The following is a 25,364-nucleotide window of genomic DNA, read 5'->3' as shown; positions in this document are numbered from 1 at the left end:
ATACGTATCATGATACAGGGGTTACGATTCAATATATCCTGATATATTGCGATACTGTCAGCAAGGCGATACAATGCGATTTTTCAAATCAAATAGGAAAACTGTAAAGAACATCTGAGTTAAAGAAACGTTAGCTGTGCGCCCTTACACCACTTTGCATGCAAACTATTAAGTAAAAATCGATACAGTGCTTTTGAGAATCAATACAGTATCACCAAACATATTAACGCGATACTCAAGTGTATTGATATTTTCTTACATCCCTAATTTTTACGCAGCAAAAAGTCATCGTGGCACAGCACAAACTATTAGAAATAATGAGTTTCAGAGTGCAGTGGATGTCGCGTTCTGTCTGAAAGGGCCTTTACTTTAGTGTCTTTCCATGTGATTAACAACCAAATGTTTTGGAGTTATTTTTAACAGAACCCCTCAAGCATTATACAAAACAATAACCAATTCTTTTATCTAAATCTCTTCGTTCCATGACTATTTTCTTTATCGATTAATGTGCCGATTCTTCTCTTAATAATCATTTGGTCTACAAACATTGAACTCCCAGGATTCAATATAACATTTTCAAATATTTTTTTTTAAATCCAATCAACAAAATGCAAATATATTCAGTTTACTGTTAAGTCCAGCAAAAGCAGCAAATTCTCAAATTTATTAACCTTGACCTATCACATATTTGGCATTTTTTGCTTGAAAATGAAATGCTGATTAAGTTTCTGTAATTCAATTAATCAATTAATCGTTGTAGCTCTACTTTATAGTGGTATGTAGCTGAGTTTAAATTTGTATCTCTACCTTTCAGTCGGTATGAGTGCAACACTGTCATGCATTGATAGTTTCCATATTAGGATAGCCTCATACAATTAAAAACATGACATTGAAACTTTTAACAAACATTTATTTATTTAAAAAAATCAGTATAAAAAAAAAATCAGTTTTTGTTTATTTGGGTACATTAGTTCTGATGATTTTGATATCATCGGCTGGCCGATCTTGACCGGTCGTCTCTACCATCCCAATCCGGTTCAGCACTCCCATCCCCTGGCATACTCTTCCAAAAATACTGTGCTTTCCATCCAACCACTGAGTGGGTCCCAGAGTGAAGAAGAACTGGCTGCCGTTTGTGTCTGGTCCTGCATTGGCCATCGCCACAATACCGGCACCTGTCAGACACCAAATGAAATGAGAGAATTACAATTTTGTGACTTTTCGATGTTAAAAGTCCCTCGAGTATCAGATAAATATTAAAGGTTATGAATCTGTAACATTAAATTTGTCCATTTCAATCAGATTTCAAATCAAGAAATTCTTGAGGCAACACCTAAACAACTTTTGCAAAACATCTGGTACATTCACTTTAATGAATGTATTTAAATATCGACTGAGTTGCCAGTTTATTAGGTACACCTCGCTAAAACTAATGTAGTTTATTAATCATAAAAAAACAACAACAATTAGGACTCAGTAGTGACACAGACACTAATACATTTATTGTAAAAGGTGCAGGAGCCTTTTTCTTCATTCACCAACTCTTCCTTCCACCTTGTATTCAATTGGGATTTTTCCACTGTGATTACCTGTGAATTTCAGTTCTGGGCTCAGTTCATCTTCAAACTGTTTACCAAATATGGAGGCACCACCGCGACCTGTAGAAAAACAAATATCAGTAAACTACAAAATAACTATAATAAATAACAATGGACACTGAACTGTGAGTTTAAATATGACAGGTTTACAAAGTGATTGTGATTGATCAGTTGACCAACAAATGCATGATGTACTACATGTGGTGTAAGACTTGGTATGAAATGTATTTCAATTTGAAGAACAGAAATGTTGAAAGGCCACAAATTAAAATTAAAATAATAAAAAGGCTCATAATTAAAACATGTGGTGGTTGCATGATCCTCACTACACAGGGTTCAAAATGGGCATATTTCACCTAAAAGTTTCACTTTAAAATAAGAAAGTCTCGTCCCCAAACTGGGGGCGTATATCTGTAAATGTCAAACTATTTTACATTAAACAGAATTTTTTTTTTGTATTTATTTATTTGGAGAAAGTTGTAAAAAGTTGAACGTGGAAGTTAATGCTTGACTTTGGGATCAGTGTGTGTGGCAAAATAATCCCACCTCAAAGATGAACTTTTTTCACAATGGATGCCTCCGACGAATATGCCAGATCTTTTGGCCAAACAAAATCTCCAACCACCAACTGTACAAGAAAACTGGTAGCCGTAGCATCATCAAGGAAATTACACACAGAAGTCTGAGATGGCTAGGCCATGTGCTGAGAATGGAGCAGGACCGGATCCCGAGAGTCGCCTTAAAATGGACACCACCAGGCAAAAGAAAACCCGGGAGGCCCAAATCCACCTGGCGCAGAACTGTGACACAGGAGCTGGACAAGATGAACCTGTCATGGGGAGAGGCCCAACATGCTGCCAAGGACCGAATACAATGGAGAGAGCTCATTGAAGCCTTATGTCCCATAGGGGATGAAGAGGAATGATGATGATGAAAGATGAACATGCAATCTTTTTCATGTTTAAACAAGTCAGTGGACTTGGCTTAGTTCCACAGATCCGTTGATCTTACCCTACACAACCGGCTCCACTGAACCCGCTGTCAATGCTTTGTTCAGGTCAGACACGTAACTGTGATGTTGTGTTCACTTCTGTGACCTCTGCAGCTCTTCTTCCCTTTGTTCTCCTGAGTGTCCTGTTTTTCTAACTGGACGGGCCTGAGCAGCAGTCATTCTTTTATCATTACAGACTGAGGCATTCATGTGATTCCATCTGTGAAACTCACCAAAGTTCCTGACACTATAACGTCAACATTATCAGTGGTGCTGACATTTCTCAGACACAAGTCTCTCAAAGTTTACTTTCTACTGTTCTGATTGTGACCTTAAACTAAAACCAACTATACCAAGCAGATACGCTGGCTTTTAAATAACTCATCTCATTTGATCACCTACATTTTCTTTGTGACTTATGTTGATTTAAGAGAAATTGATGCTTTTACTTGTCTAATATTTCATACATTCAGTGTATACTTTACAACATATATTAAGCCAAATAAATATACCTCCTCAGGCTGTCAAAATAAGTGTTAAACTACTTGCTGCTTGAATTTATAATGCAAATCCTATAGTGCCTTAAATATGACTTTTACTTTTTTAGGGATAGCATTTCTTTGGATTACCATATTGATGTGTTCATTTTGTATACATGTGACTGAGGTGAGTGGACTAAAAAAGTGGGATTTTTTTTACTCTCCTTTGACTACAGAAATAGTGATAAAAATGTGTTATGTTCATTTTGACAATAATCTGGCGATAAGATATGTATACAGGGGTTACGATTCAACATATCCTGATATATTGCGATACTGTCAGCAAGGCGATACAATGCGATTTTTCAAATCAAATAGGAAAACTGTAAAGAACATCTGAGTTAAAGAAACGTTAGCTGTGCGCCCTTACACCACTTTGCATGCAAACTATTAATTAAAAATCAATACAGTGCTTTTGAGAATCAATACAGTATCACCAAACATATTAACGCGATACTCAAGTGTATTGATATTTTCTTACACCCCTAATTTTTACGCAGCAAAAAGTCATCGTGGCACAGCACAAACTATTAGAAATAATGAGTTTCAGAGTGCAGTGGATGTCGCGTTCTGTCTGAAAGGGCCTTTACTTTAGTGTCTTTCCATGTGATTAACAACCAAATGTTTTGGAGTTATTTTTAACAGAACCCCTCAAGCATTATACAAAACAATAACCAATTCTTTTATCTAAATCTCTTCGTTCCATGACTATTTTCTTTATCGATTAATGTGCCGATTCTTCTCTTAATAATCATTTGGTCTACAAACATTGAACTCCCAGGATTCAATATAACATTTTCAAATATTTTTTTTTAAATCCAATCAACAAAATGCAAATATATTCAGTTTACTGTTAAGTCCAGCAAAAGCAGCAAATTCTCAAATTTATTAACCTTGACCTATCACATATTTGGCATTTTTTGCTTGAAAATGAAATGCTGATTAAGTTTCTGTAATTCAATTAATCAATTAATCGTTGTAGCTCTACTTTATAGTGGTATGTAGCTGAGTTTAAATTTGTATCTCTACCTTTCAGTCGGTATGAGTGCAACACTGTCATGCATTGATAGTTTCCATATTAGGATAGCCTCATACAATTAAAAACATGACATTGAAACTTTTAACAAACATTTATTTATTTAAAAAAATCAGTATAAAAAAAAAATCAGTTTTTGTTTATTTGGGTACATTAGTTCTGATGATTTTGATATCATCGGCTGGCCGATCTTGACCGGTCGTCTCTACCATCCCAATCCGGTTCAGCACTCCCATCCCCTGGCATACTCTTCCAAAAATACTGTGCTTTCCATCCAACCACTGAGTGGGTCCCAGAGTGAAGAAGAACTGGCTGCCGTTTGTGTCTGGTCCTGCATTGGCCATCGCCACAATACCGGCACCTGTCAGACACCAAATGAAATGAGAGAATTACAATTTTGTGACTTTTCGATGTTAAAAGTCCCTCGAGTATCAGATAAATATTAAAGGTTATGAATCTGTAACATTAAATTTGTCCATTTCAATCAGATTTCAAATCAAGAAATTCTTGAGGCAACACCTAAACAACTTTTGCAAAACATCTGGTACATTCACTTTAATGAATGTATTTAAATATCGACTGAGTTGCCAGTTTATTAGGTACACCTCGCTAAAACTAATGTAGTTTATTAATCATAAAAAAACAACAACAATAAGGACTCAGTAGTGACACAGACACTAATACATTTATTGTAAAAGGTGCAGGAGCCTTTTTCTTCATTCACCAACTCTTCCTTCCACCTTGTATTCAATTGGGATTTTTCCACTGTGATTACCTGTGAATTTCAGTTCTGGGCTCAGTTCATCTTCAAACTGTTTACCAAATATGGAGGCACCACCGCGACCTGTAGAAAAACAAATATCAGTAAACTACAAAATAACTATAATAAATAACAATGGACACTGAACTGTGAGTTTAAATATGACAGGTTTACAAAGTGATTGTGATTGATCAGTTGACCAACAAATGCATGATGTACTACATGTGGTGTAAGACTTGGTATGAAATATATTTCAATTTGAAGAACAGAAATGTTGAAAGGCCACAAATTAAAATTAAAATAATAAAAAGGCTCATAATTAAAACATGTGGTGGTTGCATGATCCTCACTACACAGGGTTCAAAATAGGCATATTTCACCTAAAAGTTTCACTTTAAAATAAGAAAGTCTCGTCCCCAAACTGTTACTATAAAACTGGAACCACGCAATTTTCTAAAATATCATTGTGTGCTGTAGCATAACATTTCCCAGTAAGCTTCATTTTATCGGGCTCATCATTTTCTTATAATTTCCTTGTAAGAACTATGTAATTTGGTACAAATTATAGGCACATCAGAGACAAAGTTCTCATACATGTTTTTGAGCTTAGTTTATAAACAGTTGCTGATTTCCAGAGAAACTTCCTTGAAAGAACTGCTCCATTTAAACCCAAATAAACATTCAATCTTCATTTATTGTTTCAATATAATTCTCCATATACTGTATATTGAATTTAATGTTTGCCTGTAGATTTATCAATACTAATTAAACACTTTGACCTATAACCCTAGAGTCAAATTGCCAAATAGTCCTTTCCAGGAAGCTTCCATTAGCCCAAACCATGAAAAACAGATCAAAAGAACACAAAGGTATGTGGACACCCCCCTGTCTGGATAATAGTGTATGTGATGAACCCCCCTGTCTGGATAATAGTGTATGTGATGAACCCACCTGTCTGGATAATAGTGTATGTGATGAACCCACCTGTCTGGATAATAGTGTATGTGATGAACCCACCTGTCTGGATAATAGTGTATGTGATGAACCCCCCTGTCTGGATAATAGTGTATGTGATGAACCCACCTGTCTGGATAATAGTGTATGTGATGAACCCACCTGTCTGGATAATAGTGTATGTGATGAACCCACCTGTCTGGATAATAGTGTGTGTGATGAACCCACCTGTTCCTGTGGGGTCTCCTCCCTGCACCATGAAGTCTTTGATTATCCGGTGAAACTTGGTGTTGATGTAGTAGCCTCTTCTGGACAGCTCTGCAAAGTTCTTGCAGGTTTTTGGTGCATGTCTCCAGTACAGCTCCACCACAACTGTCCCCATCCTGCAAAGCATGCTCAGTATTAGTATGTATTTGTCAGTATTTGTCAGTATTAGTATGTATTTGTCAGTATTAGTATGTATTTGTCAGTATTTGTCAGTATTAGTATGCATTTGTATGTATTTGTCAGTATTAGTATGCATTTGTCAGTATTAGTATGTACTAGTCAGTATTTGTATGTACTAGTCAGTATTAGTATGTACTAGTCAGTATTTGTATGTACTAGTCAGTCTTGTATGTACTAGTCAGTCTTGTATGTACTAGTCAGTATTAGTATGTACTAGTCAGTATTAGTATGTACTAGTCAGTATTTGTATGTACTAGTCAGTATTAGTATGTACTAGTCAGTATTAGTATGTACTAGTCAGTATTAGTATGTACTAGTCAGTATTAGTATGCATTAGTCAGTATTTGTATGTAATAGTCAGTATTAGTATGTACTAGTCAGTATTAGTATGTACTAGTCAGTATTAGTATGTACTAGTCAGTATTAGTATGTACTAGTCAGTATTTGTATGTACTAGTCAGTCTTGTATGTATTAGTCAGTATTAGTATGTACTAGTCATTAGTATGCATTAGTCAGTATTTGTATGTACTAGTCAGTATTAGTATGTACTAGTCAGTATTAGTATGTACTAGTCAGTATTTGTATGTACTAGTCAGTATTAGTATGCATTAGTCAGTATTAGTATGTACTAGTCAGTATTAGTATGTACTAGTCAGTATTAGTATGTACTAGTCAGTATTAGTATGTACTAGTCAGTATTAGTATGTACTAGTCAGTATTTGTATGTACTAGTCAGTCTTGTATGTACTAGTCAGTATTTTTATGTAGTAGTCAGTCTTGTATGTACTAGTCAGTATTTGTATGTAGTAGTCAGTATTAGTATGTATTTGTCAGTATTAGTATGCATTTGTCAGTATTAGTATGTACTAGTCAGTATTTGTATGTACTAGTCAGTATTAGTATGTACTAGTCAGTATTTGTATGTACTAGTCAGTCTTGTATGTACTAGTCAGTATTGTATGTACTAGTCAGTATTAGTATGTACTAGTCAGTATTAGTATGCATTAGTCAGTATTAGTATGTACTAGTCAGTATTAGTATGTACTAGTCAGTATTAGTATGTACTAGTCAGTATTTGTATGTACTAGTCAGTATTAGTATGTACTAGTCAGTATTAGTATGCATTAGTCAGTATTTGTATGTATTAGTCAGTATTAGTATGTACTAGTCAGTATTAGTATGTACTAGTCAGTATTTGTATGTACTAGTCAGTATTAGTATGTACTAGTCAGTATTAGTATGTACTAGTCAGTATTAGTATGCATTAGTCAGTATTTGTATGTACTAGTCAGTATTAGTATGTACTAGTCAGTATTAGTATGTATTAGTCAGTATTTGTATGTACTAGTCAGTATTAGTATGTACTAGTCAGTATTAGTATGCATTAGTCAGTATTTGTATGTACTAGTCAGTATTAGTATGTACTAGTCAGTATTTGTATGTACTAGTCAGTATTAGTATGTACTAGTCAGTATTTGTATGTACTAGTCAGTCTTGTATGTACTAGTCAGTATTTGTATGTAGTAGTCAGTATTAGTATGCATTAGTCAGTATTTGTATGTACTAGTCAGTATTAGTATGTACTAGTCAGTATTTGTATGTACTAGTCAGTATTAGTATGTACTAGTCAGTCTTGTATGTACTAGTCAGTATTTGTATGTAGTAGTCAGTATTAGTATGCATTAGTCAGTATTTGTATGTACTAGTCAGTATTAGTATGTACTAGTCAGTATTTGTATGTACTAGTCAGTATTTGTATGTACTAGTCAGTCTTGTATGTACTAGTCAGTCTTGTATGTACTAGTCAGTATTAGTATGTACTAGTCAGTATTAGTATGTACTAGTCAGTATTAGTATGCATTAGTCAGTATTAGTATGTACTAGTCAGTATTAGTATGTACTAGTCAGTATTAGTATGTACTAGTCAGTATTTGTATGTACTAGTCAGTATTAGTATGTACTAGTCAGTATTAGTATGTACTAGTCAGTATTAGTATGCATTAGTCAGTATTTGTATGTATTAGTCAGTATTAGTATGTACTAGTCAGTATTAGTATGTACTAGTCAGTATTTGTATGTACTAGTCAGTATTAGTATGTACTAGTTAGTATTAGTATGTACTAGTCAGTATTAGTATGCATTAGTCAGTATTTGTATGTACTAGTCAGTATTAGTATGTACTAGTCAGTATTAGTATGTACTAGTCAGTATTAGTATGTATTAGTCAGTATTTGTATGTACTAGTCAGTATTAGTATGTACTAGTCAGTATTAGTATGCATTAGTCAGTATTTGTATGTACTAGTCAGTATTAGTATGTACTAGTCAGTATTTGTATGTACTAGTCAGTATTAGTATGTACTAGTCAGTATTTGTATGTACTAGTCAGTCTTGTATGTACTAGTCAGTATTTGTATGTAGTAGTCAGTATTAGTATGCATTAGTCAGTATTTGTATGTACTAGTCAGTATTAGTATGTACTAGTCAGTATTAGTATGTACTAGTCAGTATTTGTATGTACTAGTCAGTCTTGTATGTACTAGTCAGTATTTGTATGTAGTAGTCAGTATTAGTATGCATTAGTCAGTATTTGTATGTACTAGTCAGTATTTGTATGTACTAGTCAGTATTTGTATGTACTAGTCAGTCTTGTATGTACTAGTCAGTATTTGTATGTACTAGTCAGTCTTGTATGTACTAGTCAGTATTTGTATGTACTAGTCAGTATTAGTATGCATTAGTCAGTATTTGTATGTAGTAGTCAGTATTAGTATGTACTAGTCAGTATTTGTATGTACTAATCAGTATTAGTATGTACTAGTCAGTATTAGTATGTACTAGTCAGTATTTGTATGTACTAATCAGTATTTGTATGTAGTAGTCAGTATTAGTATGTACTAGTCAGTATTTGTATGTACTAATCAGTATTAGTATGTACTAGTCAGTATTAGTATGTACTAGTCAGTATTTGTATGTAGTAGTCAGTATTAGTATGTACTAGTCAGTATTTGTATGTACTAATCAGTATTAGTATGTACTAGTCAGTATTAGTATGTACTAGTCAGTATTAGTATGCATTAGTCAGTATTTGTATGTAGTAGTCAGTATTAGTATGTACTAGTCAGTATTTGTATGTACTAGTCAGTATTTGTATGTACTAATCAGTATTAGTATGTACTAGTCAGTATTTGTATGTACTAGTCAGTCTTGTATGTACTAGTCAGTATTTGTATGTAGTAGTCAGTATTAGTATGCATTAGTCAGTATTTGTATGTACTAGTCAGTATTAGTATGTACTAGTCAGTATTTGTATGTACTAGTCAGTCTTGTATGTACTAGTCAGTATTTGTATGTACTAGTCAGTCTTGTATGTACTAGTCAGTATTTGTATGTACTAGTCAGTATTAGTATGTACTAGTCAGTATTAGTATGCATTAGTCAGTATTTGTATGTAGTAGTCAGTATTAGTATGTACTAGTCAGTATTTGTATGTACTAATCAGTATTAGTATGTACTAGTCAGTATTAGTATGTACTAGTCAGTATTAGTATGTACTAGTCAGTATTAGTATGTACTAGTCAGTATTTGTATGTACTAATCAGTATTAGTATGTACTAGTCAGTATTAGTATGTACTAGTCAGTATTTGTATGTACTAATCAGTATTTGTATGTAGTAGTCAGTATTAGTATGTACTAGTCAGTATTTGTATGTACTAATCAGTATTAGTATGTACTAGTCAGTATTAGTATGTACTAGTCAGTATTTGTATGTAGTAGTCAGTATTAGTATGTACTAGTCAGTATTTGTATGTACTAATCAGTATTAGTATGTACTAGTCAGTATTAGTATGTACTAGTCAGTATTAGTATGCATTAGTCAGTATTTGTATGTAGTAGTCAGTATTAGTATGTACTAGTCAGTATTTGTATGTACTAGTCAGTATTTGTATGTACTAATCAGTATTAGTATGTACTAGTCAGTATTTGTATGTACTAGTCAGTCTTGTATGTACTAGTCAGTATTTGTATGTAGTAGTCAGTATTAGTATGCATTAGTCAGTATTTGTATGTATTTGTCAGTATTAGTATGTACTAGTCAGTATTTGTATGTACTAGTCAGTCTTGTATGTACTAGTCAGTATTTGTATGTAGTAGTCAGTATTAGTATGTACTAGTCAGTATTTGTATGTATTTGTCAGTATTAGTATGTACTAGTCAGTATTTGTATGTACTAGTCAGTATTTGTATGTACTAGTCAGTATTTGTATGTACTAGTCAGTATTTGTATGTACTAGTCAGTATTTGTATGTAGTAGTCAGTATTAGTATGCATTAGTCAGTATTTGTATGTACTAGTCAGTATTTGTATGTAGTAGTCAGTATTAGTATGCATTAGTCAGTATTTGTATGTATTTGTCAGTATTAGTATGTATCTGGCGTCTTTCAACAGCACAGGCAGTACTCTGACAGTGTGTTTAAGAGTATCCAAAGCCCTGGAAGACATTGTAGTATCTCCAAAGTTAACCTAACAGCACACACCGCTAGCTCCATCACGTTACAGAGCTAGCTTAGCTTAGCAGAGTAATCATCTACGGGTTCAATACAGACTCACGTGGTGTCCACGGCCACTGTGGGCGGCTGCCATGTGTCTGCAGGTATCCCCGACATTATCACTCCAAACAGCACCCTGCAGTAGTCTTTAAACACACGTGTTCTAATAGAAAGTAGGTGATTTAGCTGCCCAGCACATTCATCCAGTTCATCTCAGAGGGGAAGTCCTTCTTCTGTGGTTGCCGCTCGTTTCCTGCCTGTAGGAGACAGGAAGTCAGCCACAGTGGACCGCCCTCTACTGGATCTACTGGATCTACTGGACACAAGCCAGCTGCATCCTCACGCTGCATTAGGCTTAATACTTCCTTCTGGATGTTATAATTATTATAATATTAATGTATATTCCTCAATGTCCTAATTATATATATATAATTACACGAGTTTTTTATATATATATATATACTGTATATAAAAGCATTTTGACAATTTTTTCTTGGGCTCTACCCACATAATTGCATAATCTCATCCTACTAAAGCATGATCCTTACAAGTTGGACATCATTTTGAAGGTAAATAAACAGGCTTTCCAACGATGTAAAATGCAATGCCAATTAACATTGTAACAACAGAGAAATAATCCACCAAACACAAGTTTCCAAACTTTTTTCCCCCAGTTTATATATATATATATATATATATATATATATATATATATAGTGGCAAGTGTAAAAAGTAAAAATACATATTTATACAAAATAATATGTTTATTTATTTATTAATTACATATTACAATAAAAAAAATAGGACAAAACATGATAATCTCATCAATCTATCATTTCACTGTGGAGTGTTGTGTTCACCTGGTGTAGTTCACATTGATAACTACAGGGGGCAGCACATGCATACGAAGCGTCAAGCCTGCCGGGAATGTAAACACAGAAGAAGAAACTCTTCTTCCTTGGTTTCGCTCGGACGTCGGTATCTTTGGCTCGTCTGTTGACAACCGACAACCAGGTAGAGACACCTGTCTGTGTGTTCTGCTCCTCTGTTATCAGGGATATCTCATGTGTTTGTTTCTCTGTTGGACGCAGTCTGTCAGCAGGCGCTTGTTCTTGTTTACGTGTAACGTTTAAGTCAGTTAGCTAACGTTAATGCTAACGTTAGCTACTGTTAGCCTCAACCAACCAGATCAGTGACTCAGTTAAACGTTGTGTTCAGGGTCTGGATAAAAGTCGGAGAAGTTCATACTCTGCTTAAAGTTTTATAACTTACTGTCTTATTTAGTTAGGCGGTGGTCTGACAGTTTGCGATGTGTTCATGTTCAATGCAATAATTCATCTTTCAAAGGTCTTTTTATTAATTGTCAATAAGCAATAGAACAGTCACTATATAGGGAAAGTTAATTTGCTTTTGTGAACCACACTCACCCGTGACACATCAATCAATCAATCAATCAATCAATCAATCATACCTGACAACAACATCCACACAGACAGACACAGCTGGTCACAAAGGACCTAACTGATTCTCAATCATGGATACATACAATTCAAATTGTAGAGAATACCACACAGGGAGAGTATCCACAAATAAGTCATGAAATAATAATAATAAGAAGAGAAAAAATAAATATAAATATAAATATAAATATAAATATATATATATATATTAGATCCCTCAAGTTACCCCTCACCCCTATCACAGGAGGCATATACTTGAACCAGTTCTCCGTCTAAAGGGTCCGGTTCTTGGCTGCACTGGGTTCACCCAGGTAATAACTAAGCAGTCAAAAACTGTTTAAACTGGTAGTGAGGAGATTCGCCTAGCTACTCAAGGCCTTCCTCCGGACGCCAACCCTGTTTCAGCTGGTTGGAAGCCAGGTTGAATAACCCAGGAGCCAGGCTTTGTCACCAACCACGCCCGTTAACGGCAGCTCTCCTCCTTGGTTTGTGCACTTGGAAAGGTGCTAGGATGATATTTTGGGTTTACAAAACCTCTAGGATTGGTTAAAAATCATTGCCTAGGAAAACCTGTTACAGACAAACTCTTCTTGATGATGTGAGGCACGCATTACCTTGAGAACCACAAGTCTTAAAAAGTAATAATTAAAATCTCCACATGTTGTGCTTTAAATCCAAATCGTATTTTTATTGTAAGATTAGGCAGAGCATAAGCATACAGCTCAAAATGGTAATTCAATAATGATTAGTTCAAAGTTAGATTGGTACAAAAAATAGAAACTCATAACCCAGTTAAAATGATCATTATAAAACAGACTAATAATATAATCTGTTCAATTCAGTCATCCGTTTGAGGCAGAGGGAGAGGGAGAGAGGGGGTTTGCTGCATGGCCATCGCAGTGTTCCTCTTTTACCACCGGTTTAGAAACTCCTGAGGAAGAAGCAATTCTGTCTAAAGTCACTGTCCACCTCGAAGCTGGCTTCCAACCTGTGTTGGCAGCTCAAGCTGAGAAATCATGACAAGTGAATCTGTGCTCCTCGGTTGGAAGTGGAAAGGGCAATTCTCTGTAAAAAACATTGCTCTCCCCTCCCTCTCCTCTTAATACCATAATTCATTACAACATTATTTAATTTCTCAAGTCATCCTCGGGACCTGTTGATGCCCTTTGTCACTTCTCCTTTTGGCCAACAGACATCCTGTGGTGGTCTTAGCTCAGTTAGTTTCACTAAGTTTTTGGCAGTTGTCCCGAGTTCAACTGCCAACCCGGTTACCACACACAATAAGAATCACTTGTTATTTCTGTAGATTTGTAAAACACCATAAAAAAATCATTTGTTTCATATAAAACTATCTACCCCTTGTTTTAATCATTCAGTCTACTATTTCCAAGGTCAAGAAGTACTCAGGAGAAAGTGATATTTTCCATATTGACAGTTTGTTTGTTTGTTTATTTATTTTAGATCCCCATTAGCTTTTTTTTCTTCCTGGGGTCCACATAGTTTACATGGTGACAATACAAAAATACACATTCACACTACTCATCATACACTAACATAACACCTCGTAATGCACGTCTACTGTAAATAAAACAATAACAACTGACATAGTTTAAATAACAAAAACACAAAGAAAATAGAAAGGCTCCGACTGAATCTATCATGATCTAACAGACAAATATCATCGTTTAATACCCATACACACCCAAGAATACTTATCAATTACTAACGTTTCTTCTTAAGTAATGCTCTTTTAATGTTTTTTTTAAAACCATATATAGTATTTTGTTGTGTAATATGATTTGGGAGTGAATTCCATTCTTGCATTGCTCTGTATATTGCTGTACTTTGACCTGATTTGGTTTTGGATCTTGGTAAAGTAAAACAACCTGCAGCAAGCATGCCTTGTGGAATAATTGTGTGTATCTGTACTAAAGGATAGTTTTTTGTAAAAAAAACAAATGGCGTTTTTGTTGTTATGACATTCTTAATGAAAACCATCAATGAGTCTATTTTTAACTTCAAACCAAGAGAGACATTTATGCATTTTAATTACATTTGCTCCCCATCAGTGATCCATATTCACAGCTAAAGTGAATTAATAATGCATGTGTTCCAGCAATTCGTACATATAATACTGAAACTTAAATATATATATTTTTATTTTACTTTTCCCTATAAAAGTTACAAAATGGTTGAAGTTTAGCCAAACATATCCATGTTTTCATACACCAACAACAATAGCCATATTTCCTAACGCATTAGATTATATAATATGTGCAGTTGTTAGCCTACTTGGTTCAGCTCCTGTAGTATTTTTTAGTAGTCTAGTGTTACAGAGATGATACCCAAGCACATATGCATTTGTTTTTTTTGGTGTTTAATTGCTACTATTGTTATGGTAGATTTGTTAACATCTAATTCAAACTACACCCCAGGTGGTCCAAAGGCTATTTAGTTGAAGCCTCTGCAAATAACTACATCTCTTTGTAACTTGCTTGAGACTCAATGACCTGTAGCTGAAATTATCCACACTGTCACCACAACAATTCCTACAGCAGACATTGTAGCTTTGACAGACTTGGTCATTTTGAGTGAATGAATCATACGTTATCTTGCGGTTTTTAACTTTACTTAGGTCTTCATCTACATTTTCTTCCAACTCTCTTATTCCTATCAAAATTCAAATTGTCCGCAATGACCAACTGAAGGTTCCCATCTTGAGTCCCATGACAGGCAGCATATGTCTTTGTCCAAATGGGACTTAGTGTTAGTGTTAACTTAGGACTTTATAGCCAAGATTTTAGACTTATCAGTGACTTGCAAAACATCACAATGTTCGGTGCTGATTGTCCTTCGGCTTCGACATAATTATAGACAATTAATGGATTATCAGCATAGCAACTTGCTTCATTTGTCCTTCAACTAATTAATTACTCATCTAATCATTTCAGCTCTCAGTGTGTCGTTCAAAAGAAGGGAAGTGAAGTGTGTTCCTTCCTATCTATATTCATGGTTGTCACTGAGTATCTGAACAGTTATTGGTTGGATCAATTTGTGTTTGACCTGTTTGATTTTATGGAATGAATCTGCTTTGCCACTGAGCTAGGTTAGGCGTGTGTTGTCTGCATCATTCTGGATGTTGAGACAGGAATTGCAGTTTCCTTCATGTTCTTGTCTCTGGCGTGCAACCCCTCTTCTGCAGGAACAGTCTTTGTTGGTTAGTTAGCCTGCTTGTTTATCTGGCATGCAAAGGCGAGGGATTATTGTGGAGATCCTGTCCTGTAGTGAATGGCCGAGGGACTTTGCTATGGCATAAATTCTGTTGTAATCAAGGTAGCATCACGACTCAAAAACTTAAATTTGTATACATTTCACTGCATCAACACAGTTTAGTTGGAGCTGCAAGCTGAACGTAAACAATTTCTACACCCTTACTGCCATGTGATTAATCAGATGAGGAGGACTAATCCAATTAGGATGGTAGCATGTCTGTTAGCACTCCTAAGCTTGCTGCTAGGTCAGGATATTTTTGTGAGTAAGCCCCAAGGAGGAAAGAGAGTAAAAGAGGTGCGGCAAAAGTAACAGAAAAATAGACTTTTAGATAGCATTGAGTCAAACTAGAGTTTTAACAGGCTGCAGCAGCGCATGTTTTGTCGTCAGATAGTAACAAGTTCAACTTTCTGTCTCATCTCAAGGTCCTACACCATGTCTATTCTCAAGATCCACGCCCGAGAGATCTTTGATTCTCGTGGAAACCCCACTGTAGAGGTCGACCTTTACACCGACAAAGGTAGGCAACAATATGACTTATTAAAAAATGTATAAATGTGTTGCCCATATGCCTCAATGATAGAGCTGCACAATTAATCAAATTGTATCAAAATTGCAATACGGCCTACTGAAATTTTTGAATCGCAGGATGCACAATGTTTGTTAAACATTAAATGTGTGTCGAAATACCATTTTAAATAAAATATTGTAGTGCTGCAGAGATATTCTGGCCTACACGTCATATTCTACAGACTTAAGAAAACAACTTTGTTTGGTACAGATTCCCACAAAAATCGCACCATAATGATTTTAATATGTGTTTTAATGGAAATGAGAATAATGATGTTAAAATGATCATTCCCTCTAATAATGCAAACCTTATTGCTATTGCAATATCAGTCAAAATAATTGCTATAGATATTTTTTCAAAATCGTGCTGCCTTACTCAATAACAATATTAATGTCCTTATATGTAGTGATTGTCACGTCACCACTCTTACGTTTTCTCTCTCTGCTCCCATTTCCATTTCACAGGCTTGTTCAGGGCCGCTGTACCAAGCGGTGCATCCACTGGAATCTACGAAGCCTTGGAGCTCAGGGACAATGACAAGAGTCGCTACCTTGGAAAAGGTTTGTACGCCACTTTAGTGTTCCTTGTTTAATAGGATAGAATGAGTTAAATGTCAGGTGTGGTGTTGATATTTACCACCTAATATAAATTAATTGCCTTCACAATTTGAAGCAGAATTCAATTTCAAGGAAAAATACTATATTTTATACTTGTCATTTTCTATATCTTTGTGTGTGTTGTGTCTCTCTTCCTCTTTGCCAGATGTGAAAGGGTTAGTGAGTTTCCATCGCCTGTTTCTCTAAATTAATTACTGAGATTTGTCCATTTGACCGAAGAATATTTAATTACACGGTCATTTAATTAAACAACAACATCATTGAATGCTTTTGGCAATCAACTAGATCGGATTTGCATTGTGCATTGTGAGTAAAGCATGCCCTCGTTGCAGTATTGATGTTTAGCTTGTGGAGTGACTGTGAAATAAAACTGTGTTGATATGTTGAATAAGAGTAAGGTTTGTTCATTTAAAACACATTATAAAACAAACATTATTGCATGTGTCTCTGTATATGAATTTGAAAACTAAAAGTTGCATGTGTTTCTAAATCTATGTCTTTATTATTGGCTTTACAAGATTGGCCCGGGGATGTTGTGAAGAATAATCACCCTAATCTTTCTGTTGCAGGAGTCTCACAGGCTGTAGGGCACATCAATTCAACTATTGCACCTGCACTTGTTGGCAAAGTAAGAAGATAATTCTCACTCTCTGTCTGTGTTTTTTGTTTCCCAATTTTTGTACAAGCTAAGTTTTGGACTGTTCATTGTTGCCGATATGAATCTTTCCCTACTTGTTGTTCCCGTCTCCTCAGGATGTATCTGTGGTTGAGCAAGAGAAAATCGATCAGATGATGATTGAGTTGGATGGCACAGAGAACAAATGTAAGTGACAATAATCATACTGTTGTGTTTAATCGAAAATAACCATATACATTGCAGTAAAGTCTTCATAACTATCTGGACTCCGGCAGATTTCTGGTCAGGTACTGAAATTAACTTTTTTTGTCTGCCACTTAGAAATTTGATCTGCCATTTTTTAAATCTTTACGCTAGATGAAGGAATGACTTTTAGGTTATTTTTAGACAACATTTAATGTAAAGACATTTCATGCACGGTAAATTTCCGTGTTCAAATTGCACAGCGGCTTTTTTTTTTCAGGGGTGGGAGGTTCCTGTACACACGCACGCTCATACATGAATGCCTCCGTCAAAAATATACCATCAATACATCTCAACTCATACAGAGAATATTTTGCCTGGGACAACAACGAAACAGAAAACATATTCACCGTTGTAATGTTGTTTTGAAGCAAGACACAGGAGGTGTTTATTCATAGACAAACCAATGTTTGGGCTGCATCGATTAATCAATTACTTGTTAATTATTAAATTAATCGGCAACTATTTTGATAATCGATTAATTGGTTTCAGTAATTTTTAAAGAAAAAAAAGATCTAAATTCTCTGATTCCAGCTTCTTAAATGTGAATATCTTATGTTTTCTTAACTCCTCTATGACACTAAACTGAATATCTTTGAGTTGTGGACAAAACAAGACATTTGAGGATGTCATCTTGGGCTTTGGGAAACACTGATTGACGTTTTACACCATTTTCTGACATTTTATAGACCAAACAACTAATCTATTAATTGAGAAAATAATCGACAGATAACTCGATAATGAAAATGATCGTTAGTTGCAGCCCTAAACTGAAACCTACACTTTACATTTACTTGACAACTTTACTGGTCGCCAACACCGGTCTGCTCTGAGTGCATTCACCCTCACTCTCTTGCTACGCACTGAGCTATTTCTTCAGACGAAATTGAAATGTGGGGTAGTGAAGTTGATACAGTAACGAGTAGGCGTGTATGTATGTGTGTGTGTGCGTCTTTTTATTGAAGGTAATTGGTTAGAATTAGATGAAATTTGACGGTCGATCAAAACAAATAAGGTTCTACAGCCAATATTGTTGCTGTCATATAGCAGTTGTGAGTGACTTTAAGATGTGTAGCTCTATCCAGTCATATGCTAACGTTACTAAACGTGTCTTTCTGTTGTTTATTGTCCTTGTCCGCCTAAGTGGCGGATGTCCTGCCAATTTTACCCACCACTGCCAACAATTTACCTGCATTTAGTGAGTGGCAGCGTGTTTAACAAGTGAAACACCTGCTCTGTTGAATTGGACTAAGACGAACAACTGAAATTTGATTCATGTGCTTGGATCTGAGATGTTTTATTAATAATGTCATATATTTTTCTGTACTCCAAACAGCCAAATTTGGAGCCAATGCCATCCTGGGTGTTTCCCTGGCTGTTTGCAAAGCTGGCGCAGCAGAGAAAGGCGTCCCCCTGTATCGTCATATTGCTGACCTTGCAGGAAACCCAGAGGTCATCTTGCCTGTGCCGGTGAGGATCCGTGTGCCACATTACAAACATCAATTTCCTGGTATTTTTTTCCGCATTATTCAGTTCATCCTCCAGTTCATTGTGAAGTCAAAGCTCTCGTTTCTCTCCACCTCCACCTCCACCTCCACCAGGCCTTCAATGTGATCAACGGTGGCTCTCATGCAGGCAACAAGCTCGCCATGCAGGAGTTCATGATCCTGCCCATTGGCGCGAGCACCTTCAAAGAAGCCATGCGCATTGGAGCCGAGGTCTATCACAATCTCAAAAACGTCATCAAGAAGAAATACGGTCAGGACGCCACCAATGTGGGTGATGAAGGTGGCTTTGCTCCAAACATCCTGGAGAACAAAGAAGGTATGTAAGAGGAGCTACTGATAAATTAAACTCTCTTACAACTGCAAGATTAGCTCAGCTCTTGTTTCCAAAACAACTTGCCCAGTGTGAAGTCAAACTGCTTTTATCACATTGCTGTAAACCAAATGTGCAGCCAGTCAGAAACACTGTAAACAGTTAGACTGAGAAAATATGCACAATGTTCTGCTTACTGTGCAGCTGTAAAAGAAATCCTCTCATTTTGACAAAAAAAGGCTCTTGTGAAGGTTGGGTCTAATGCCCAGTTCACTCTACATGACTTTTGCCCTGATTTTCCACTCACCGACAGTTTTTGGAGCTCCCCGACAAAAGCCCCAGATCAGAGGCAAATCACCGCTCGAACGCTATGTGTGAACTGTTCAAAGAGGCGAGCCTGCATCGCAGATGCGTCCCAGATATCTAGCAGGCTTAAGATCGTGATCTGTCGGGGAGCTACAGCCAATGAGAGCGAAAGACATGGGTTGAGGGTAAACCTCGAGGAGGGGTCTCCTCTAATAGTAGGAACTTTACTGTATGTGTTGCATTTGCAACATGGATCAAAGTTGTTGTTGCACCGAGAGGAAACAAGCTATGGGTACATCAGAAGTCTCTTAATTGCATCCACGTTTCCCTCACTTGTGTCTTTTTCTTGCGTCCCTCCCACCGGGGATGCATGGAAAGACGCAAGGAAACGAAGCAAGGGAGGGAAACGTAGATGCAATTAATTAATTGATTCTGGTGTCACTTCTCGCGTTTGTTTTCGCGACAAAACCTAGTTTGGAGACCAGACCGACTCATCTGTGATTCCTCCCGGCGAAAGATCTTGTAGTGTGTGATCCTCTGTTTGCCGTTCAGTCATGTAGTGTGACAACCACAACATCTTCAAGACTCCCGATTACAAGACAACAAGTAGTGTAGTGTGAGCAGCACAGCAAACTGACACACTGCAGTTGGTAGAGGTGTTGTAAATCAACATTAAGTACTGTTCAAACATCGACACTGAGTCAACAGTTAAAATGTATGTTTTATAGGTAACATTTGTTACAGGACGGTTGAATTTTCATTACAGTGTTTAGGGGTTTCTATTTTTCTGGTCAGTGTGGAAATCATCATCATTGTCATCATCATCATTCGTTGGTTTCCGTCATTCAAGTTTTCATAGCGTAAATCTTGATAAATATGTAATACTCTGCAACTCTGATTTCTCACATTGATTGTTTAACTCTGCAGCTCTGGAGTTGGTGAAGGAGGCCATCGCCAAAGCCGGATACACAGATGAGGTTGTGATCGGCATGGATGTGGCGGCATCTGAATTCTACAGGGATGGAAAATACGACCTGGACTTCAAGTCTCCTGACGACCCGAGCCGTTACATCACTCCTGACGAGCTTGCTGATCTCTACAAGAGCTTCGTGAAGGATTATCCAGGTACACTTTCTCTTTTAACACATTATTTTGCACAGTATAGTAGTAATGTCAGCACCAACGTAATCTCATGAATGGCTGTAACAATATGGGCTACCTTTCTTAGCTTTAATCTACTCATCCTCTAAGAGGGCCAGACAAATTGATTGTGTTATATTGTCAACGCTTGTTTACTACATCAAACGTCTGTTTCATCCTTGAAAAGCTTTCAAGAACAACAGTATTCATAGTTCATCTCTATCTTTTGTATCTTCAAATAGGTAATTGAAAGCACTTGGCATCTTGAGCTGCAGCTCAAGTCTTAAATGGATATGAAACCGAAAAGATAAAGTAAAAATAAGTTGAAGGAAATAAAAGGTTGGAAGTCATCTCATCTTTTAATTAAGTAAAACCTAATCAAAGCGCTTTCTTAAATGTAGATTACACAGATTTGTGATTTGACTCACAGCGACAGCAGCTTAATTCAATATTTGTCACAACAATCTTCTTTGTTTGTACTAAAGAAAAGTGACCCTGTACAACGTTAGAGCTGGCACGTCAACAATGTTAGTTAAAACCTGTATTTATATATACAGTAGTGTTCACAAGCTGTAACACGACAATGACAAAACCTTGTGGCATAGTTCCACACAGGTATTTTTATATTGGTGAATATTGATATTAATGCAAATTTCCAGGGGTAAATTTCCCTTTTACAGCATGTTTGTACTTTGAAAAGAGATTACAGGCAAATGTAAGTACACCTACACTGTGATGTTCCAATGTCTCCATGACCCTTTTAGAATGAGAGGATATTTTGGTTTTGCTTAGATCTTATTTTCATATTTTTGTCCGTCATTCCTGTGTGCAATACCAATCTCGGAGCCCATCGGCTATCGGTCTGACGATGGATAAGCCTAAGGCCAAGACTTCCTTTTCCGTGCGCTGCTCATTGTTTACAGTCCGATTAGCAACTTGAGATGCGAGGTTGCAGTTGAGAGACATGTATGACCGGATTGTCTCACAACTACCAAGTTAACAAGCTCATTTTAAACCAATAAAAAGCTAAATCATCGTCAGACGATGGTCGGCGGGTTCTGAGATTGCATTTTGACCAAAGATTATAAGCTGTGATTGGTTATTTTAGGAGCTTTAGGATCTTTTGATGGAAAAACAGCTGAATGTGATCACAAATATTCCCGTTTAAGCTGATGATCTGTGTCACTGTCCAATGAGGAATGTCTGCATATTTTCACTCTCACAGTGGTTTCCATCGAGGATCCCTTTGACCAGGACGACTGGGCGGCCTGGACTAACTTCACTGGAAGCACAGACATCCAGGTTGTTGGAGACGACCTCACGGTGACCAACCCTACCCGCATCAGCAAGGCTGTGGAGGAGAAGGCCTGCAACTGCCTGCTGCTCAAAGTCAATCAGATTGGAACAGTTACCGAGTCCATGAAAGCGTAAGTCAACACTTTAAATTTAAAATGAGCCTGGGATGTGGCGATAGATCAGTTGAATATTAGACCATTGACCAGTGGTCTCCAACCTTTTTTCCTCTGAGAGCTTATCTGTGGCAGAGAGCTACTCATAGCACCAAGTTGTCCATCGCCAATAGCAGAGATCATTTCTGTCTTACTTTTATGGTCCTTTAATAACTTTTCAGCCACCGCAGTCATTGTCTCCATTACAATCCCACCATAGGCGAAGGGCTTTTCGTTAGGATGTGCGCCACTAAATGAAGCCTCTGTTGCTGCGTTGGCCTTCTTCAACCTTTTGGTAAACAGAGACTGTCGTCTTTAAAGCATTTTCAGCTCCTTTGCGTTCTCTGTTCGTAGACAGCTACCAGCTACCAGCCGGGAAGTCCCATGAAATGTTGCTTTGGACTTTGGCGAAGTGGTGCTCAACGTTATTTTTATCGACTGACAAGCTCAGACCGCAAATGAGACATACACATTTGTCATTCACATTCGTGAAAGAAAACCTCTCATTCCTCAGGAGAATAGCATATTTTTTGCTTTTTTTATTGGCCTGAGTATTGTCTGCGGTCATTGTCAAATCTGCTGTGCGCTTGCCAGTCTGCCAACATCGCCTAACGGTACGGCGTCACTGATGTAACCAGACTTGAAAGCAGCGTAACTCGTTAAATTGACAGCTGATTGGCAAACAATCATTTTGTGTCAGAAGGGGGTGACATGTCTGTGAATTTGATTGGATATAAACTTAAACATGTTTACAGGTGACGTTATGTTATTAAATTTATGTGCATATTCTTTGAACCGTTAGCGAGCCACTCAGAAACAGGTAGCGAGCCACTTGTTGGAGTCCCTAGTGTATACCATACAATGTCTAGAAGTTGATGGTCTCCCATTTGTCGTCCTCACAGGTGTAAGATGGCTCAGGAGAGCGGCTGGGGTGTGATGGTCAGCCATCGCTCTGGTGAAACGGAGGACACCTTCATAGCAGACTTGGTGGTCGGCTTGTGCACTGGACAGGTAAATTTAGATAATAGTGATGTGTATTGTATGATTTTTGAGAACCTAATAAATTGGAAATTGATGACAAAAAAAATATGGATATATCTCCTCTGTCTATTTTCACATTGGGTTATTATTTCCACGCTATAAACTACTTTGAGAAAAGTCTGAACAAACAGCACCATTAGTCAAAATCTGTGAGACAGGAATCACAATGACGTGACTTGGACAAAGATTAATGGGGTCTCCATCCTCTTTGGTTGAAATCATTGTACTCATTTTGTCACACACTTTCAGATCAAGACTGGGGCACCCTGTCGCTCTGAGCGACTGGCCAAATACAATCAGATTCTCAGGTAAGTCTCGTTCTCATGCAAAATGAGGAATTTTAGCCTAACTGTGCTATTTTTAATAGTATAAAATGTAACCATGCATGTGGTGTTCTTTAATGTGTGAAATAAAATACCACCAATGCCTTTCTGCTAAACCACAACTACTTACTTGAGCTGTATTGATTAAAAATTACATAAATTATGTTGTTTTTTTATTGTTTTGGTTAGTGCATTAATCTCAGTTTATATCATTTCTGATCCTTTAAACAACATTGTGTCTGTACTTATTGCTCATATCTTTGATGGGCTTTTAAAATTGTACACTGAACCAGTAATGTATTAAATACAGGAGGGGGATATGTACTTATAATAATAAGTAATGCATGATGCAAATAAAAATAAATGCATATATTAAAAAAGAGGAAATTAACTTTTAACTTGTCTTTCCTGTAGAATCGAAGAGGAGCTGGGAGACAAGGCTGTTTTTGCTGGAAAAAACTTCAGAAAGCCACAGTAACTTCACACACAAATGGATTCATACACACAAATCCATGACAACACATCGGATAATTATGGAAAACACATCACAGCGATAATGGTTAATGTAGAGCTACTTGTATACTGATAATGGCAATTTATTCATAGAGAGAACTTTACTACTACTGTAGTTACTGAAATTGTAGCACTTGACTTTAAAGCGTTCTACTGTATTCTGTCCTGTTTGTTAATGTGGAGTTAAATAATAGACCTGATTATATCTTGAGTAATATTTATTTACAACACTGACAAGCTGCACTTGGAGACAGTTAATAAAAAAGTTTACTTACTGACAGAATGTAATGTGATCATTTGTCCCATGTTTTATTTTATTTTGCTGTGGTGGTGGTAGATGTTTTTGTTGATTGACATCCCACATCTTTTGATTATTTCAGCGATTTAAATAGATATATAATACAGTGAAACAAAGGAGAAATTCAGTCTGATTATTAAGCTAGAGAGGGACCTGCAGAGCCCTAAATCAACCCAAAATATGGAAAAAGATGAAAATTATAAATTATAATATTGCATAATTCTTAAAACCTTGTAGTATATCAATCATAAACCTATTTTATTTTCTATTTTAAAGCCACATGTTTCTCTCAACTCTGGCTCCTGATTCTCTTTTCCATCACTTGCCTGTCTCATAAAAGTCCTCTGCACCTTTGCAGGGAGATTCAGAAGACTGGAGCTTATTGCATCTCTGTGTTGTGTGTGTATATATACATGTAGATGTTAACATCTTTACTTCTGTTTAAAACATGGAGTGAAACATCACAAGTCCTCTGCAGGTTCATACAACTGGATGCTTTTACTTTTGATGGAAAAGTTGAGTTAGTTCTAGTTCCAGCTAGACCTAATTTCCAGTGGTTAACAGCATTTTGTATTTGATAAGCAAACTAATAATAACAGGTAATCTGTTGGTTTGTAGATTGTCACTCTCATTAGCCTCTCAAATAAGTTTAGTTTGTTCATCACATCCTTACCAAAAAGTTTTCATTCTTTCATTATGATTTAATGACCTAACTATGACCTTTAATCATATCATTTATTCAAACATGAATAAATGAAAAATGCTGATGTTCAGGAGCAAGAAATTATACATTCATTCACCAT

At 36.4% G+C, this 25,364-nt stretch overlaps 3 protein-coding genes across 4 annotated transcripts; 1 reads left to right on the top strand and 2 right to left on the bottom strand.

Annotated features, from left to right (window-relative positions):
• Positions 1-889: 889 nt before the first annotated feature.
• Positions 890-2,434, bottom strand: LOC119484829 (peptidyl-prolyl cis-trans isomerase-like 1). Its single transcript, XM_037763949.1, has 3 exons — positions 2,428-2,434; positions 1,590-1,658; positions 890-1,175 (listed from the first exon to the last, which is right to left on the bottom strand). Exons 1-3 carry the CDS (start codon positions 2,432-2,434, stop codon positions 955-957), a joined length of 297 nt encoding a protein of 98 aa, XP_037619877.1. The 3' UTR covers positions 890-954.
• Positions 2,435-4,239: 1,805 nt separating this feature from the next.
• Positions 4,240-11,159, bottom strand: ppil1 (peptidylprolyl isomerase (cyclophilin)-like 1). Its single transcript, XM_037764576.1, has 4 exons — positions 10,938-11,159; positions 6,107-6,261; positions 4,940-5,008; positions 4,240-4,525 (listed from the first exon to the last, which is right to left on the bottom strand). Exons 1-4 carry the CDS (start codon positions 10,991-10,993, stop codon positions 4,305-4,307), a joined length of 501 nt encoding a protein of 166 aa, XP_037620504.1. The 5' UTR covers positions 10,994-11,159; the 3' UTR covers positions 4,240-4,304.
• Positions 11,160-11,745: 586 nt separating this feature from the next.
• On the top strand, positions 11,746-24,543 carry eno1b (enolase 1b, (alpha)). Of its 2 annotated transcripts, none has more exons than XM_037780764.1 (12): positions 11,746-11,890; positions 16,032-16,126; positions 16,642-16,737; positions 17,364-17,422; positions 17,548-17,617; positions 19,011-19,144; positions 19,276-19,498; positions 20,726-20,923; positions 22,164-22,365; positions 23,289-23,397; positions 23,677-23,735; positions 24,165-24,543. In XM_037780764.1, exons 2-12 carry the CDS (start codon positions 16,042-16,044, stop codon positions 24,226-24,228), a joined length of 1,299 nt encoding a protein of 432 aa, XP_037636692.1. In that variant the 5' UTR covers positions 11,746-11,890; positions 16,032-16,041; the 3' UTR covers positions 24,229-24,543. The 2 variants fall into 2 exon arrangements, with proteins under 2 accessions (XP_037636692.1, XP_037636698.1); XM_037780770.1 differs by lacking the exon at positions 11,746-11,890 and adding an exon at positions 15,865-15,903.
• The last annotated feature ends 821 nt before the right edge of the window (positions 24,544-25,364 follow it).

The sequence above is a fragment of the Sebastes umbrosus genome, chromosome 1 (genome assembly GCF_015220745.1).
Source record: "Sebastes umbrosus isolate fSebUmb1 chromosome 1, fSebUmb1.pri, whole genome shotgun sequence".
Classification (NCBI taxonomy): domain Eukaryota; kingdom Metazoa; phylum Chordata; class Actinopteri; order Perciformes; family Sebastidae; genus Sebastes; species Sebastes umbrosus.
This window is presented reverse-complemented; position numbering and strand designations above follow the sequence as displayed.

Coding starts and splice junctions, on each gene's coding strand:
- LOC119484829 (XM_037763949.1), bottom strand. Junction 1,176..1,589: donor CCCAGAACTGAAATTCACAG/GTAATCACAGTG, acceptor GGTGTCTGACAG/GTGCCGGTATTGTGGCGATG.
- ppil1 (XM_037764576.1), bottom strand. CDS start 10,993: ATGTCGGGGATACCTGCAGACACATGGCAGCCGCCCACAGTGGCCGTG. Junction 6,262..10,937: donor ACAGTGGCCGTGGACACCAC/GTGAGTCTGTAT, acceptor CATGCTTTGCAG/GATGGGGACAGTTGTGGTGG. Junction 5,009..6,106: donor AGGAGACCCCACAGGAACAG/GTGGGTTCATCA, acceptor GTTTTTCTACAG/GTCGCGGTGGTGCCTCCATA.
- eno1b (XM_037780764.1), top strand. CDS start 16,042: ATGTCTATTCTCAAGATCCACGCCCGAGAGATCTTTGATTCTCGTGGA. Junction 16,127..16,641: donor CGACCTTTACACCGACAAAG/GTAGGCAACAAT, acceptor TCCATTTCACAG/GCTTGTTCAGGGCCGCTGTA. Junction 20,924..22,163: donor CTTCGTGAAGGATTATCCAG/GTACACTTTCTC, acceptor TCACTCTCACAG/TGGTTTCCATCGAGGATCCC.